At 33.8% G+C, this 16,430-nt stretch overlaps 1 protein-coding gene across 1 annotated transcript in view; it reads left to right on the top strand.

Moving 5' to 3' along the window:
• Positions 1 to 1,072: 1,072 nt before the first annotated feature.
• The window catches only part of LOC136038248 (reticulon-4-interacting protein 1, mitochondrial-like), a gene marked incomplete in the record, with an annotated part of 65,640 nt that continues 50,282 nt past the window's right edge, over positions 1,073 to 16,430 (top strand). Inside the window, 2 exon segments of the mRNA XM_065721360.1 lie at positions 1,073 to 1,154; positions 12,039 to 12,109. Of these exon segments, the coding sequence (XP_065577432.1) occupies positions 12,062 to 12,109 (48 nt within the window).

The raw sequence follows: 16,430 nt of genomic DNA, 5'->3' as shown, positions 1-16,430 counted from the left end.
ACTATGGAAAAACCTTTAAGGAGTAAAAGACAGAGCAGCCCCCCTTACACACCAATTAATTTCTGGCTGTTTTAAATTTTAATTTTGCTCTCTCTTTCTGTTTAAAATCCTTTTTTTCCAATTTATTAAGTAATTAAGCTCAAACTCTATATTATCTTTACATTATCTTAAGATTAACAAATAGGGACAAAGGAAGGGCCAGGGAGGTCTTGGGCTCTCCCAAGATTTTTCTGGCGCCCCATTCCCATTCATTTTTTTTTTCTTTTTAACTATTTCTTAAGTAAACTTAACAATTTGGTCAATTATCAGTAGCTTATTTACCCAATTAGCATAAAAAACAAAGCTTTCCAATGAACGTAAAGAGCAAATTTGAAACTTAAAACGAACAAAATTATTTATGATCAGTCGGTTTAGTATATATGTGCAAAATTGTCATAAAAATCTTTGATTAATGCAAGCTTCCCTTTATTTTACGAACATGGAAACTTATGTTTTAATGAATCAGTTTTTCTTCGTGTTACCAGATAAACGTTCGGTAACATCGGAAGTCATATTACCCTGGCTTCAGATTTACTTAGCACTCCATACATTTCTTTTCAAATCGTATTTCTTTCTTTTGTATAACTAACGTTGTCAAAAAAGCACGACTGTCTCCGAATTAAAATCGAATAGTTGTGGGAATCAAGCCATGGCCAATTGTAAAAAGAAGCCAAGACAAATATTCCAATTGAGTGAGAGGCAAATCTGGTATTAACCCCCTTATTAGGATTGTATAAAAATGATCTTGGATAATTTGTTAATAAATAAGTCTATCTATCATCCGTCCACTCAAAACAAATATTTAAGGGAAATAAGGACTTTCCATGAGGGGGTAAAGAGAGAGTCTTTGATTAGATTGGGATAATGGAGGAGCGTGCATAGATGTGATGGCATCAGGTGGCTTGGTGCGGCCGTGAGTTTTTAGTAGTAGGCTAGTAGTAGTAATAAACGGAACTCTCGCCCAGCCAATATTTTTTCGCTTTTTCCTTCTATGTGTAGTTTTTCCGTTGTAGTATTTATCTAATTTTTGGCAAACAGTTTCAAATTTTCTGGGTGCCTCCTTTGAGAATTTTTGGAACTGGAACTGGAGAATTAATTACCATGATCTGAAGGAGGTATTTATAAAAAATAGGATATTCTTTGAAAAATTTACTCTATTGTATCTATTTGAATAAATTGTTTAGGACCAAACTAGATAATACCAAGGAATATGTAAGCCTATATCTTTTACTTAAATGACAAACTTTAAAAAACCCATGGATACAGATATAAACTTACAGACATGGGTAAAAATGTAATTAGACAACATCTGAAGTCTCAAAACATTGTTGAGCCAGGTGAGCCAAACTTTTAAAAAACATCTTGAGCCCTCATAGGCATAATGAACCTGAGTTCTACATGATCATAGATAATATTAGGCTATTTGTTTTTACCAAATATTCTAAGTAGATTTTGAATAGTTGATTAATTTGTTAGTTAAGCTAGACTAAGAGTCTAGACCTGTGTTAAAGAGAGAAAGAATACAGCAGTAAACTTCACAGTCCCTATTAGCAGTGCTGATGTGTTTCATCATCCTTCAGCCAGGCTGTGTAATGGGATGTTGAGGGCCAGCCATCCTGTGCTTTTTAAACCCTTTATGTTTACTTTCCCCAGATTTCTCCAGGTATCCTTATAATGCCATGTTGATTCTGGCTAAGCTTACAGTCATGCTACTGACCCCAATTCTAAGCCAAATAACAGGCAACACTAAAAAAGTTGAGTTAGCCTTCAGCTTCCAGGGAGAAAGCACTAGCCTACAATAAAAAATGGGTTGTATTTTATAACTGGCCTGCTAATTTCATGCTCCTTCTTATGTTTTAAGTTGTGTTTTTGATAGTTCCCCCCTCTCTAATACTCCCATGTATGACCTTATATTAAATGAGTATACAAAATTAGAATTCATGAAGTTATTACTTTTTAATTAGGCTATATAAACATCCTTTTGTGATTTTGATTCATGTTTCAAAATGAGATTCTTATGATATAGGCTAATTTCATTTGATTTTAGAAAGAACCATCAGTTTTTAAAAAATATGGTACTCTTTCTGTTTTATAGAGTTTCCTTATGGAGATCTTTGATTCTATCATGTTACCCAACAGTCTTTCCATTTATAATGATTACTACTACCTCACTTGAATCCCAGCCCTTTCCTCCTAAGATACCCAGTATTTAGACAGCTAATCAACAATTAAGTCACTACAAAATTGCTGTTAGGCTATATCACCCAGAAACTGGATTGTTTGTCATTGAATTCATCTAACTTGTCTTAATAAGTATGAGATTAGCATTTGCAACACCAAAACAATGAACAAATCTTATATCATAGTTTTCAATCTAAGTTATAGAGAACACAAATGTTTATTACTGAAAATTCTTTTAATAAGGCTGAAATTAATTTGTAAGGTGAGTCAAAAGGCCTTTAACTACAGTTTAACATAACAATCTTCAAGTTAACAAACTCCATAAAATTCTAGATGAGGAGCTTTTTCCTAATGAGACTGAGACTTCAATGAGTAAATAAGAATTTATGAATGGTCCAAAGCCTAAATTTCACCTTGGGCAATTGAGGTGTTTTCAAGCTTTTACTTCTACTCCTTCCATATTTTTCAGGCTTAGAAAAAAAAGTTAGGTGCTAAGTTTGATAAAAGATTTTTTTTTGTGATCTTGGCTTAAGTAAAATTTTTTTTACTTAAGGTTCAGAAATCACAAATCCAACAATTTAAAAGGACTTTCTACCATCTTATGGACTCTTTGTAAAAAAAATTGATACAATCTCCTCATATGAAGGTGAAGTCCTCAATTACTAGGTATCAATAGTCCTACCTGCCTTCATAAATGGTAAACTCCTCAGATTGTTAAAGCTACAAATAGTTAGGACTTGAAAACCAATAACCTCTCATAGAAGACAACAAAGCATTACAGAAATGTCACAGAATGTTAAGACAAGAGACATGTTACCTAACATCAACAGGTTGTATTAGCTGATTACCTGCCAGATCCTGCCTTTCAATTTATCATGCTAAGAAAGAGGTATCAACATTAGGACCCTCAGGTCTGCAAAAAGAAATAGGTCAAATGGGCAAGTTTAGTGTTACCCATCAAGAATTACAAGCCTGAGAAAATTAGCCTGATTTTTGAAATAGGGAGGAAAAACCACCTAAAATTCAAGGAGTCTTGATGAAAATAACACAAGCAAATTCAATGTATCTATGAACACTTCTGTAGAAGTTTCAAGCTCCCATGTACAAAAATGTGGAATTTACTTTGCTATTTTTGCCAGAATACAGATTATGTATGCATGTTTATTTCCATGGGTGATTGTATTGAAATAATGACCCTAGAAGATCAGGAGAGGGCACATTCAAATAGAAATTAAAAGTTCTAGTGTCCTTTTGAATGGCAAAAAATTAGAGGGCCACTGGTCCCCCTCTCATGCCCATATATTTCCCAAAGTTATCTGATCAAATTTTTGAGATAGTAATTTTGTTCAGTATAGTTCAAAGATCAAATAACTATGTCTTTTGGGGTAAAATGACCCCCTGAAGTCTGTAAGTAGAGGCCTATAAGTTATGAAATTCATCTATTGTTAATGCATAGTATTTGTTATTGAGAAGTATACAGACATTTTTGGGGGGAAATTTGTGCTCAGGGTGGATTTCCATTGTAAAAATTGTTCTTGGGGAGGGAAATTTATGGAGAAAGGGGGAATTTTCCAGACAGAATGCATGCAGAGATGTTCTGGAGGAAATATCCAGGGGCCATTTTCTTTGTCTTTTGAATTCTGAAAATAAATTCTACAGAAAAGGGAATTTCTGGAATGATCAAGAAACTGATTATTGACTAAAGTCTTTCTCAAACAAAAAGTAAGCTAAGGATAATTTTTCAGGCTGAATTGTCTGAAAGAAATTTTACAGGGAGGATGATTTTCATTAAGGATGGAACTGTCTAGAGCAGTGGTTCCCAACTGGTGGTACGCGTACCCCAGGGGGTATGCGAAACCCTTGCAGGGGGTACGTGAAGGTCCCAAAACTAATTTAGTCTACATCTTTAAAACTTGTTTCTGACTCAGTTCCAACATTTCCCTCAAAATCAGATAACATAACCCATTGTACGTAATTTCAGACTCATTTTCAAAACTTCCGCTTTCAGTAACCCGCTAATTTTTCTCCATAGCCGTAAGGTCTCGATTTAAACTCAGCAAGTTCAGTATCTTGTCATCTGTTGAAACACGAAGTTCATGAATTGTGGTTGCAAACAAAGATGGATAGATTCCTGATCAGGAATAACAAGAAGCCGAATGATGGTACCCAAAACTCTGAACCTGCACCTAAGAAGAAGAAATATGACGAATCATCAGTCAAAGTGCGTTGATACTTGTCAGAATACCTAGGGCTCGGATTTAGTGCGACAAAGTCTGATCCAGTGAATGCACAGTGCGTTCTTTGTGGTCAAGTCTTGGCCAACAGTTCCATGAAACCTGCCCATATGAACCGGCATCTCAGTACTGTGCACCCTTCTCATGTCGGTAAGCCCATAGTTTTTCAAGCGTAAACAAGAAGCATTCGCTAGTAACTGTTTGGAAATTGCAAAAGTGGCATCAGTTTCTTCAAAGGCTCTCCGGGCTTTGTATGCTGTTTCATATTTAGTTGCAAAACAGAAAAAACCACACACCATCGCCAAATGTCTGATATTACCAGCACTAGTGAAAGTCAGTGAAATAATGTTTGACACAAAAACTGCTACTGCCCTTCAGTCTATACCTGTGTTGAACAATACCATTTCAAGAAGGATAGAAGACATTGCAAGCAATATTGTCATGCAGGTTATTGAGCAAATAAAGTTGACGAAGATGTTTGCGCTACAGCTTGACGAAAGCACGGATGTGTCAGGTGAAGCCCAGGTGATTGTCTTTGTTTGATATCAAGATTGTTCTGACATAAGAGAAAATATTCTGTTTTGTCAAAACCTACAGTCAAGAACAACAGGAGAAGAACTATTCAAGGTGATTGACAAATTCTTTGCAGAAGGGGGCATCTTGTGGGACTGGTGTCTATCAGTTTGCAGTGATGGAGCTGCCGCCCTAACAGGGAAGAATAATGGGCTCATGGCCTGGATAAGGAAGAAAAATCCAAAGGTGAAGTGGTTGCACTGCATCATTCACAGGCAAGCTCTTGCATCGAAAAGGATGAACGCACATCTGCATGAGACCCTCAACAAGGCTGTAAAAGTGATCAACTTCATCAAAGCCCGACCACTGAAATCAAGAATGTTCAAGTTGCTGTGCCAAGAGATGGGTTCAGAACATCAACATTTACTTCTGCACACAGAAGTTTGCTGGTTGTCTCGTGGGAAGATTTTAAACAGACTTTTCAAGCTCGACAAGAAGTTCATATGTTTCTTCTGGAGCAAAAATCTGCATTCAGTTCACTTTTTGAAAACCAGGACTGGGTCTGCAGGCTGGCCTATCTTGCGGATATTTTCGACAAACTGAATGACTTGAATCTGTCAATGCAAGGTTTCCGGACGGACGAACTCTCCCTGAATTTGAAGATGTGTGCTTTCATCAAGAAATTGGAGTTCTGGCTTAAAAAGGTTCAAAGAAACAGCGTTAGTGTCTTCCCGACCCTTGACAAGTTTGCGGACAATAGTGAAATTGATAACCTCAACACAATCTGTGATTGTATTCGGGAGCATCTGATAAAGTTGCGAGATGAACTTGTGTCATATTTCCCATCGATTATGAACCAAGATAGAACGCAGGATTGGATCCAAAATCCATTTGTTGAAGACGTGACCTCAAGCTCCGGTCTTAGTGACAAGCTTACAGAGAATCTGATCGAACTTGCCAGTGATCGCGCCTTAGAACTGAAATTCCAAAATGTAACTGTTTCCCAATTTTGGCTGGAGGTGAAAGGAGAATACAAGGAACTAAGTGAAATCGCCATGTCTGCTTTGTTACCATTCGGATCCACTTACCTTTGTGAAGTGTCATTTTCGGCAATGTCATTGATCAAAACCAAACACAGAAACAGACTGAGTGTACAAAATGACCTTATAATTGCCGTTAGTGACATCGAGCCAAGATTTGATAATATTTTAGCAAAAAAGCAGCCTCAAGTTTCTCATTGATTTTGTAAGTACATTTAAGCACCGTCATATTGGACAATAAATCTCGTGTTTTTGAAAATCTGATTTTAGTTAAGAAAAAAGTAAAACAACGATTCTCAAGAAAGGGGTACGCAAACTTTTTGGGCCTTGACTAGGGGTACGCGGACCAAAAAAGGTTGGGAACCACTGGTCTAGAGAGAACTTAATGAGGGGGATGTACTTTATGTTGGATGACATTTTCCTGTGAGGCTGGTACATTTTATGGAGGGTGAGTCAGATTTAGCTGCATTATTTGAAAAACAAACAGATATTAAATAAACAAAATAAGTTTTTTTTTCACTGAAAGCAAGGAGCAACATTAAGACTCAAAATGAACATAAATTATTCTGTATATGAAGGGTTGTCCCCTCCTCAATACCTTGCTGTTTATGCTAAACCATTTGTCCCAATATTTTAAAAATGGCTACTGAAACACAGGGACTGTTAAGTTAAAATAAGAAGTTTTTTTAGAAGAGTTATCAGCTAACACCTAGTGGTGTATGTATTGCACAGAGGAGTCTTGTTTCTATGAAGCCCAGTTAAACCTCCACTGCCTCTTCTCATGTTAATTGAAAAAGTCTATTTGAAAGACTAGATGAGGAGAGTGGGGATAGTTGGGTCACTCAGTTGGTTCCACTGGTTCATAACTCCTTTTGAGAAGTATGTTTGCTGGGTTATCAATTAGGAGCTTAGCTTCAACAGCTTCTTGGAGTATCCTCTCATGTAATATTGACTGACACTATGACTGTCACAGAAGATGGTAGAGTTTTCTTCTTCTTGGAAGTTTGTAAGTCAGGATAATGTCAATGCACATAGATCTGTAGACAAGGGTTGGCAGCTTAAGATGTTTGAAGTGGTCTTAACATGAAGTTGATTTTGTGATTTTTGTACACTTTGGCTAATGGTTCCCCTTTGAATATTCTAATTGAGTCCTGCACCTTGCCAATAAGAAGGACCAGCAGGGCGTATACCTAAATCAAGGTATAGTCTGATGAGAGCTTTATATTGTTTAATGAATACTGTTACCTCTTGTATGTTGATTAAATAAAAAAAACTAGTTTTTTAAACTGAAAGTAAGGAGCGACATTAAGACTTAGAACGAACAGAAATTACTCCGTATATGAAATGGGTTGTCCCCTCTGCAATCCCTCGCTCTTTATGCTAAAGTTTGACTCTTTGCCATAATTCTGCTTTTTAAAACAATTAAAAGCTTTAGCATAAAGAGCAAGGGATTGCAGAGGGGACAACTCATTTCATATATGGAGTAATTTCTGTTCGTTCTAAGTCTTAATGTCGCTCCTTACTTTCAGTTTAAAAAACTAGTTTTTTTTTATTTAAATTCTGAACGTTTTTGAATTAATGCATTTTTGATTTTGGCTCTCTGAACATAAATTATTAAAATGAAATTTTCATATTAATTCTTTTTTGGATAAATGGCTTTCTCTTAGTTTTGATCAGATTTGAGAAATAAGGGGTGGGGAAGGAGGCCTAGTTGCCCTCCAATTTTTCGGTTACTTAAAAAGGCAACTAGAACTTTTAATTTTTAACAAACGTTTTTATTAGTAAAAAATATATGTAACTTAAGAATTAACTTACATAACAAACTTTTATATTCTTATGTTGTTTATTATGTATATGTGGGGCTTTGTCCCCTCGTTAACACCTCGCTCTTTACACTAAATCTTAAGTTTTGTCCCAATTCTTTAAGAATGACCCCTGAATCAGAAAGGCTGTAGAATAAATAGTTGAAATTACTAAAAATACTTTAGCATAAAGAGCAAGGTATTTATCTCCTCCTAAATACCTTGCTCTTTATGCTAAATTATTTTTAGAATCCCTCATATGCGTAATAATCTCTGTTCGTTTTAAGTTACTCCTTACTTTCAGTTGAAAAAACTTTTTCATGTTTATTTTTTCATTGTTTTTTTTATATTAATGCTAGAAAATCCCGCGCCCTTTTCATTGAATTTCTCTTCCCCCATGACATATTCCTCCAAGGTAAGATCCTCCCACATAGCCCCCTCTCCTCAACCCCACCCCCGAACCAAAAAATCCCCCTGAAAACGTCTGTACACTTCCCAATAACCATTACTGTATGTAAACACTGGACAAAGTTTGTAACTTGCAGCCCCTCCCCCAGGGACTGTGGGAGAGTGAGTCATTCCAAAGACATAGTTATTATGGTTTTCGACTATGCGGAACAAAATGGCTATCTCCAAATTTTGGTCCATTGACTTTGGGAAAAAATGAGCATGGGAGGGGGCCTAGGTGCCCTCCAATTTTTTGGTCACTTAAAAAGGGCACTAGAACTTTCATTTCCGTTAGAATGAGCCCTCTTGCGAGATTCTAGGGCCACTTGGTTGATACAATGACCCTGAAATTTTTTTTTTTAAATAAACATGCACCCACGATCTGTCTTCTGGCAAAAAATACGAAATTCCACATTTTTGTAGATAGGAGCTTGAAATTTTCGCTATAGGGTTCTCTGATAAGCTGAATGCGATGGTGTGATTTTCGTTAAGATTCTTTGACTAATAGAAAGTGTTTCCCCCTATTTTCCAAAATAAGGCAAATTTTCTCAGGCTCGTAACTTTTGATGACAAAGATGAAATTTGATGAAACTTATATATTTAGAATCAGCATAAAAATTCGATTCTTTTGATGTATCTATTAGCATCAAAATTCCGTTTTTTAGAGTTTCGTTACTATTGAGCCAGGTTGCTCCTTACTAGTGTTTGTTACCACGAACTGTTTGATAATCGGTTTTATTAGGAAAAGGCTGGAATTTGCATAGGAAATTATGTGCTGACATTGTTGTGGAGTTTCAACTTAACATCAATGATGACTTCAAAGTCTTTTTCTTCTTCTCTTTTCACTAGATGCTCTATTATTTTAGTGATGAGATTGCAATTGAGTAGGCAGCCATTGGTCTGAAAGTAGAGCATTTGGTTACACTGCTTTGAAGGAGCCTGTCTTGAGTCCAAACCTATAGCTCACCTATGTCAGTTAATTAGAATTTCTCTGGGCTTCATTTATGCTGTAGATCTATTTTGAAGGTTATACTTTTATATGACAGAAAGTGCTTACAAGTTTATCAATTGTAGGTGTCTTTTGAAGGGGAAGGGTGGAGGTTTCTTCAAAGACCTTCCTTTCCTCAACTTCTTAACTACTACCTAATTCAAATAATTTCTAAGATAGCAAAAAGACACTGGCCATCAGTTTTACTGTAGGCTCTGTTTTTTTATAATTGTTATTAAAATTAAGCATTACACAAACATCAAAAACTTTCTAAAACAATAAAGATGTTACAACAGTAGAGTGAGAAGCAGAAATTACCCTCTTACAGTTGAATCTGCCCTTCTTTTAGTGTCACTTTATTTTTCCTTATCTTTATATTTATTATTTTATTGAGTTGTACATGTTGTTACCTTTTTAACATGTTATAACCAATCTCAGTTTAAATAATTACTAATGAGTGAATTTTAATTTCAACAATTTTGATTTTGGCATTCATTTACCAGTCTTTTACTTTTTTGTTGCTTATTATGCTTTCTTCTTTGTCTTGTTTTATTTATTGACCCCAAAACCTGAATTTGGCCCTTAAGGGCTGGTGATAGCAATTTTTTTTCAAATAATTATCTAACCTAAACCAAATGAGACCTAGACATGTTATATAATTCTGGTAATTTTTACCTTCAATAGTGCACTTATTTCTCTTTTTTTCTTATCCCTTTATTTTAGCAGTAAAATGCTGTTTTGATTGCCATTTGGGTAATCAATCAGACTTTTGAGGTTTGCTTTATATGTAAGTTCTATAGGTTTCTAAATGAAAAAAAAAGTCTTTTTGTGCTATCCTTCTAGAAAAGGACTGTGCTTAGAATTTATTAGCTCACATCTGTGGTTGAGTGAATGCAGAGCACTGTACTAGCTACTAGCAGGTGAAATTGTGGCTTTGACTTTAGTTTTAATTGCAGTCTAATTACAGTCTAACTCTAATTACTTCTATTTTTAATTAATAAGTTTTTTTCTGTAATTAGTAACTGCAGCTGTAATTAGTAAATTCTAATGACAGTCTCTAATAGTTTTAATTAAAAGTCTAAAATTTGACCAAAATTTATGTACTAGAGATTTAAAGTTTGTAACTTCAATACAAACAATAATTCTATCTAGTTTCAATTGCTCCAAAGTAGGCAATATCTTGAACTGTCCACCAGTATCCCCGAAAACTAGAAAAACTGCTATTTTGATTTACTATTCCGTCTAAAACAATAGACAGATTGTATATAATTTGGAATTTTTTATCTTTATTGTATGCTTTTTGCTTGTGAGGGAGTCTGTGTCTACTAGTGTTAGGTAGTATGTATGACCCCAAAACCTGGTAGTATGTTGGTACAACAGCCAGTTAGAAGGTAGCAAGCTGGTAACAAGTACATTACTTTACCTTTTTTGTATATCTGAAGGATAGTACTACTTTTTACAAAACTTATCTTAAATTGAAGGATGTATTTGGCAAAATTAAGGAGCTCGAATTTACATGTCCAGAAATGTGCTTTACCCTGCACTTGATAATCTTTTAGGCAAAGTATATTCATTGTAATTTGAAAAAGTTATTTAAGTACAAAATTATAATAGCTCCAGAAATAAAAACTTAAATAACACTATTCCAGTTCAATTTTATAACTCGCCTATTGGGCAATGCTTGCATTGATTCTTTTTTTGTTCTTACCAAAACTCAGAGTAAGTGGGGGGAAAAATAGTAGGCCTACATAGTAAGAATCAGCATGTGTAGGGCAGTAATTCTTGCTCCATAATTTTTGACAGTATTTTTGCATCTGAGACTTAAAAATAAAAATAAATAGAAACTTATCTCCAAAAATGTTCCAAAGCTACAAAACTATTATAACTTGAAAATCAAAAAACTGGCAAGCAGTATTATGAAAATTTTGGCAGCATTTTTGCTTTAGAGTGTTCTCTAAAATTTGTAGAAGATGTTTACAAAGATTAATATGACCATTGTGGCATATTTTAACCCTTTTCACATAGACTAAGACTCCTCTGGCCTAAGGGAAATACTTGCTAGACAGGATTATTTTATCAATTTTAATACAAGCTAAACTGGAATTTTTACTCCACTGTTCTGCATTCATTTACAGTATTTTATGTTTATTATTATGTTTATTATATTTTATGTTTATTATTATTATATTTTATGTTTATTTTATGTTTACTATTTATTTCTGCTTGACCACATACTGCAATTATTTTGCTTTTTTGCTATGATATTTCTTTCTCTATGAGAAATAATTTGTAGTTAAAGGAATAAAACCGACTTTTCACCTTGACTAGCATGTGCATTTAAGTATATTGGGCATACCTACATGCCAAAGAGTAAAGTGTATATCTGCAGATGGAAAGGAACAAAATGACCAAGACTGTAAATGGATATGGTAGGCTATTTTCTGGAGCGCTTGCACTAAAACCACCTACTTCTCCTACCCCAATTTAGAAAATTTTCTTAAAATTATAAAGCACACTATTCTGGTGAAATAGCACATCTTTTCTTAACCATATAGGACAATCTTCCTCATAGGTTTAGACATTGTAAACACATAATTTTCAGTATAGACTGTGACATAAACAATTGATAGCAAATTTTTTACATTTTTCATAATTCTATTTTAATTTGTTTTAGATTAGAATATTTTCATTTAAACACAAAGATAAATACAATCTTAAAAATAGCACATATGCCTGGTGGTATGATTGTGAAGAAGATATATCTCTTTATACAAGCTTTTCTTTTATGGTCTAGATAAATGTTTGTCTGTGCAAGCAATGGAAGGAGTGAGAAACGTGATTGGAGATTCTGTCAAGGATCTACAGGTAATTTGTTTTTTTACTTTAGATTTTGTCTCCCAAATAGGATTTACATTGTTTTTATGTCTGATTTGTTTTGTAAACAAATTGCAACTCTATTCTCACTTCTAAGGGCTTTAAAACTGTTATAAATAAAAAGGGAAGAGATTGAAAAATATTATGTTTGAATCATGAAATCCTCCCCTACAAAAAGTTATATCTGTTAAACTCATTTTGATATGGGATATATCAAATTTTGATATGGGATATATCAATTTGATATGGGATATTTGATATCTTTTTATTTCTTTTTGTCAAATTCTATACAGTTAACTTCTGACTTCAGTAATAACTTTCTTACCGATAATACTGGAATTTTGAGAAGGTAAACTAAGATAGGCATGGCAAAGCGATAAAAATGAAGCTCACGCACTTTAATGTTGGGAATTTATTATTGAATAAATAATATAATAACTTAATTTTAATAATTAATAATTATTAGAAATTAAACACTGCTGACATTACTGACAATTATAGATTATCCAGCAGAATTTTGAATATTCAAAAGAAGCCTACTTTTAAATTGAAAAAAATCTGGATTTTATTTAAATTACCAAGGGCAGTGAAAGTATTTGAATTGGTTTGGTGGAAACTTAAATAAGGCCGTATGTCTTAAAAATTAGGAAAATCTGCTTAATAAACAAGACCTTCATATGCAGTTTTTGGTGTTGCAGGTGCCAAATAAAAAAAAAAATAACATGGAATAAAAATCAGCACATAATAAGCTAAAAACTGATGGCAGCAAAAAGTTTAAAAAGATGTAGCTTCACTTTAAGGGTTTAACTGTCTTTGGAAAACAGAGCAGTAAACATTGTTAAATTTTAACTAATTGCTTTTGTTTTTTAATTCCATGGTTTAACATGGTAACACAGACAAAATGTGGTACTGCCTCATAAACTTCATAATATGGAAACAGCCCCCCAAAAATATGAAAAAACCGAAATTTTTTGTACGAATAGACCTCATGGTATAAACATTTCCAGGGGGAAAATGGTTTGAACCTATTGTCTTCGGTAGCTTAGAGGTTTAAGTTAGTTTGAATCCAACTTAAAAATTTGGGAATAGATTGAATATTTGGTTTTTAGAATATATCTTGCATATAGTTGGTGGTAGGCTACCAGGCAGAACATTGGCCGATTTGAAAAATGTACACACATATACATTTTGTCAAAAAATGACTCTTATATTTCCTGCATGATGTAAAGCAAAAGTAATTGAGACAAGAAGTGTAATATAACTGCTGATTTTAATTATGCTAAATCCTTATAGACCTTAGGACTGTTTGCACCTGAGGCACCCAGTATATCAAGGAGGAATGTCAATTATACCTTAGGTTTTCTGCTGCAGTGGTTTACTCCCATTCTTGTTGAAAGGATGTGTGCAGGTTGCATTACATTCATCTACAAAAGAGTTTCCTCTTTTATTAGTTGCATGTGTGCAACTAATAAAATTTATTAGTTGCCAGTTCGACTGTGTGCACTGATCCTAAATTAGAACTGAAGCTATATGTAAACGAGTGGCTGAGTCTTAGAAAAGGGCACTGGAACTTTTGATTTACATTTGACTGAGCCCCCTTCAAAGCTTATTCGACCACCCCTTCCATATGAAATGCTTCTGGGAATGATAGATCAGATGGATCTAGATGGATTCTTCATGTCACTTATTGTTGTTGATTTTAATTAGATTTTTAACAAAGCAATCCAAAAGCGTAGCCAAGGTCCTATGTTAGGAGTGTCTAAATCATTTTGAAGAGAGAGAGAGAGAGTATCATTGCAAAATACTTTTTTTAGTGCTTATATAAACATGCACAACTCAATGGAATTTTGTTTTATTCTTGCTTCTTTTGGAGCAGGAAAGAGTCTTAATTTCGCAAAAATTTACAGTACCACTCAACAAAATTCATAAAAATATATTGAGATTTGGTCTTTTTTTGCTGAAGTCCCTCTTTATGTATGCATTTTGTGTTTGTTTATTCTTTTTAGATAGTTTTTACTATTTACGTTGTTTTTGCTATATTAGGTTTTATTTTCATGTTTCAATTTGTATTTTGGTATGGAGCACTACAAAAATTTTGTAATTTTAAGTTCTTGATATGCCATATCTACACACATAGGGGGGGGGGGGGGGGTGTCCATATCATTGAAGTTCCTAGAGGGTGAAAAGCTCCTGAAACATGGTAATTTATCTTAATTGTATATTAAGGGGATTGCTTTACTAATATTTATCTTGTATATTGTATTTTATATATGTTGTATTTTTTATTTTACATATCTTAATTTTTTCTCTTGTATCTATCTGAACAGGACAGCACTCTTCAGTGAAAATCATGGATTTATGTATTCATCTATGTACACAAGTCTAAGCTTTAGGAGAGAATTTACCACGTACAAATACTAAACTGAGGAAATAAAATATAAATTCTGCAGAGGTAAAATATAACATTTTGTATTTTGAGACTAGATTTTCAATTTTTCGAGAGGGAGGTCCTTATCCAATCTTGCAAGAGAAAAATCCAATAATGTAATAAATGATATTGGGAATTTCAAGTATAGCTGGACTTTTCCTTCGTTGATTGCTGTTAGTATAAGTATTTTTTTTTCGTTTGAAACGCCACACAAATTTTTAAGATACTTTATTTCTAAAATACTAAATTTTTCAGGTACTATGGTATATTTAGGCCTATGCCATATGCACAATAATATCAACTCTAAAAAATAATATATGCATAAGAAAGAAAAAAAGAAGATTCAAAAAATGAAAAAGAAAAAGAAAGAAAGAAAAAGAAGGAACTCGTTGATCTGACTCTCGAAGGGACGAGGGGGGGGGGTAAAGTATTGTTCCTAGAGTGGGTTAACGCATAAGAAAGAGTTTTTAGGACGCTATTTTTTATTTTTAAGGAATTATTTTAGCCCCTCCCCCTCCCTTGGATTCAGCTATGAAAGAGCAGAGAAGCGGATTAAATTGGGAAAAAAACCCATTGAGGGTACCTGAAGCCAAAATAAAGCAAAAAAAGTGAATTATCCCTTTCAAAATTAGTTTTGAAATATCGGAAAAGCTAACCTCATGTTTTTATCTTTGTATTAGGATAAAAAAAAAGATAATTTTTTTTTGTTCCTCCTAGCATTAATACGAGCACACTTACCTAACTGTGGATTAGATATCTGTGGGTATTTCTGGAAAGAATTCCTTGCAGGAATTGCCCTAAGGTGTAATTTTATAGCATTTGATTCCCTTAATCTGTTCAAAAAATCTCCGCCATCTCAAGGGTCACGCTTGTGTGAACTTATTTGTGTACTTCGACCATAAATTTTAAGAGGATTCGATACCTTGATCATGATTTAGTGAGCCTCAACGTCGGCTGACTGTCTCAAAGACAAAGGGTCCATTTGCAAATTCTCTTATGGGGCTGCTTGTCCTTGAAACCTATTGAGAATTTGTGATCTGATTATGGAATTTGATTGAAAAGACAATGTAATTCTGTCGGCAAAGTTTTCAGTCAATGCTTATTACACCACAGAAAATTTGAAGAGCTCTTAATTGATCAACTGGTATTTCTATTGAGGTATTTTGGACATTTTCTTAGCCGGTATACTAGAACGTTTTTAGGTCAATCTTTTCTATTTTCCTTTAAATAAAAAAAAAAAAAAAAAAAAAAAAAAAGTCTGCTCCATTTGATCGAAAAAACTGAATTTACACTTTCGAATGATATAAGTTTCTCTAAATTAAATATATCTATATCTGGCACAAAACAAGAGAAGTTACGAGGTTTTCCTAAGATTCAACAACAAAAGAGAGAATAATGAGGACTTTTTTCCCAAGACAGTGAACCAACAAAACCTATTTGAATATTTCGGCCCTATATCTAAGGGCCGTCTTCAGCAAAGAAAAAAAAAAACAAAAAACAATAAAACACTTACAATAAAAGTTCTCAGTTAAAAATCCATTTGTTTTTATTTTAAAATAGCCTTGGCATCTTTACTTCTTAACGAAAAGTTCAGCCAAGACTGTCTGATAAAGGCTAACATTTTGCAAGATAAAAAGGTTCATTCATTTCACTAACTGTATTTATTAAAAATTGGAATGATTTCTTATTGCGATATTTGCCTTCTCTGCAGCTAATCTGATAGTTCTTTTGATATTGGGCTTGCTTTTGTTCGTTCCTATTTTTGTTTTATTTTGAATTAGATTATTTTCTATAATAAAAACAAATGGATTTTTAACTGAGAACTTTTATTGTAAGTGTTTTATTGTTTTTTATTTTTTCTTTGCTGAAGACGGCCCTTAGATA

The sequence above is a fragment of the Artemia franciscana genome, chromosome 17, assembly GCF_032884065.1.
Source record: "Artemia franciscana chromosome 17, ASM3288406v1, whole genome shotgun sequence".
Taxonomy (NCBI): domain Eukaryota; kingdom Metazoa; phylum Arthropoda; class Branchiopoda; order Anostraca; family Artemiidae; genus Artemia; species Artemia franciscana.
Note: the sequence above shows the minus strand (reverse complement) of the source record. Positions and strands in the feature narration are given on the sequence as shown.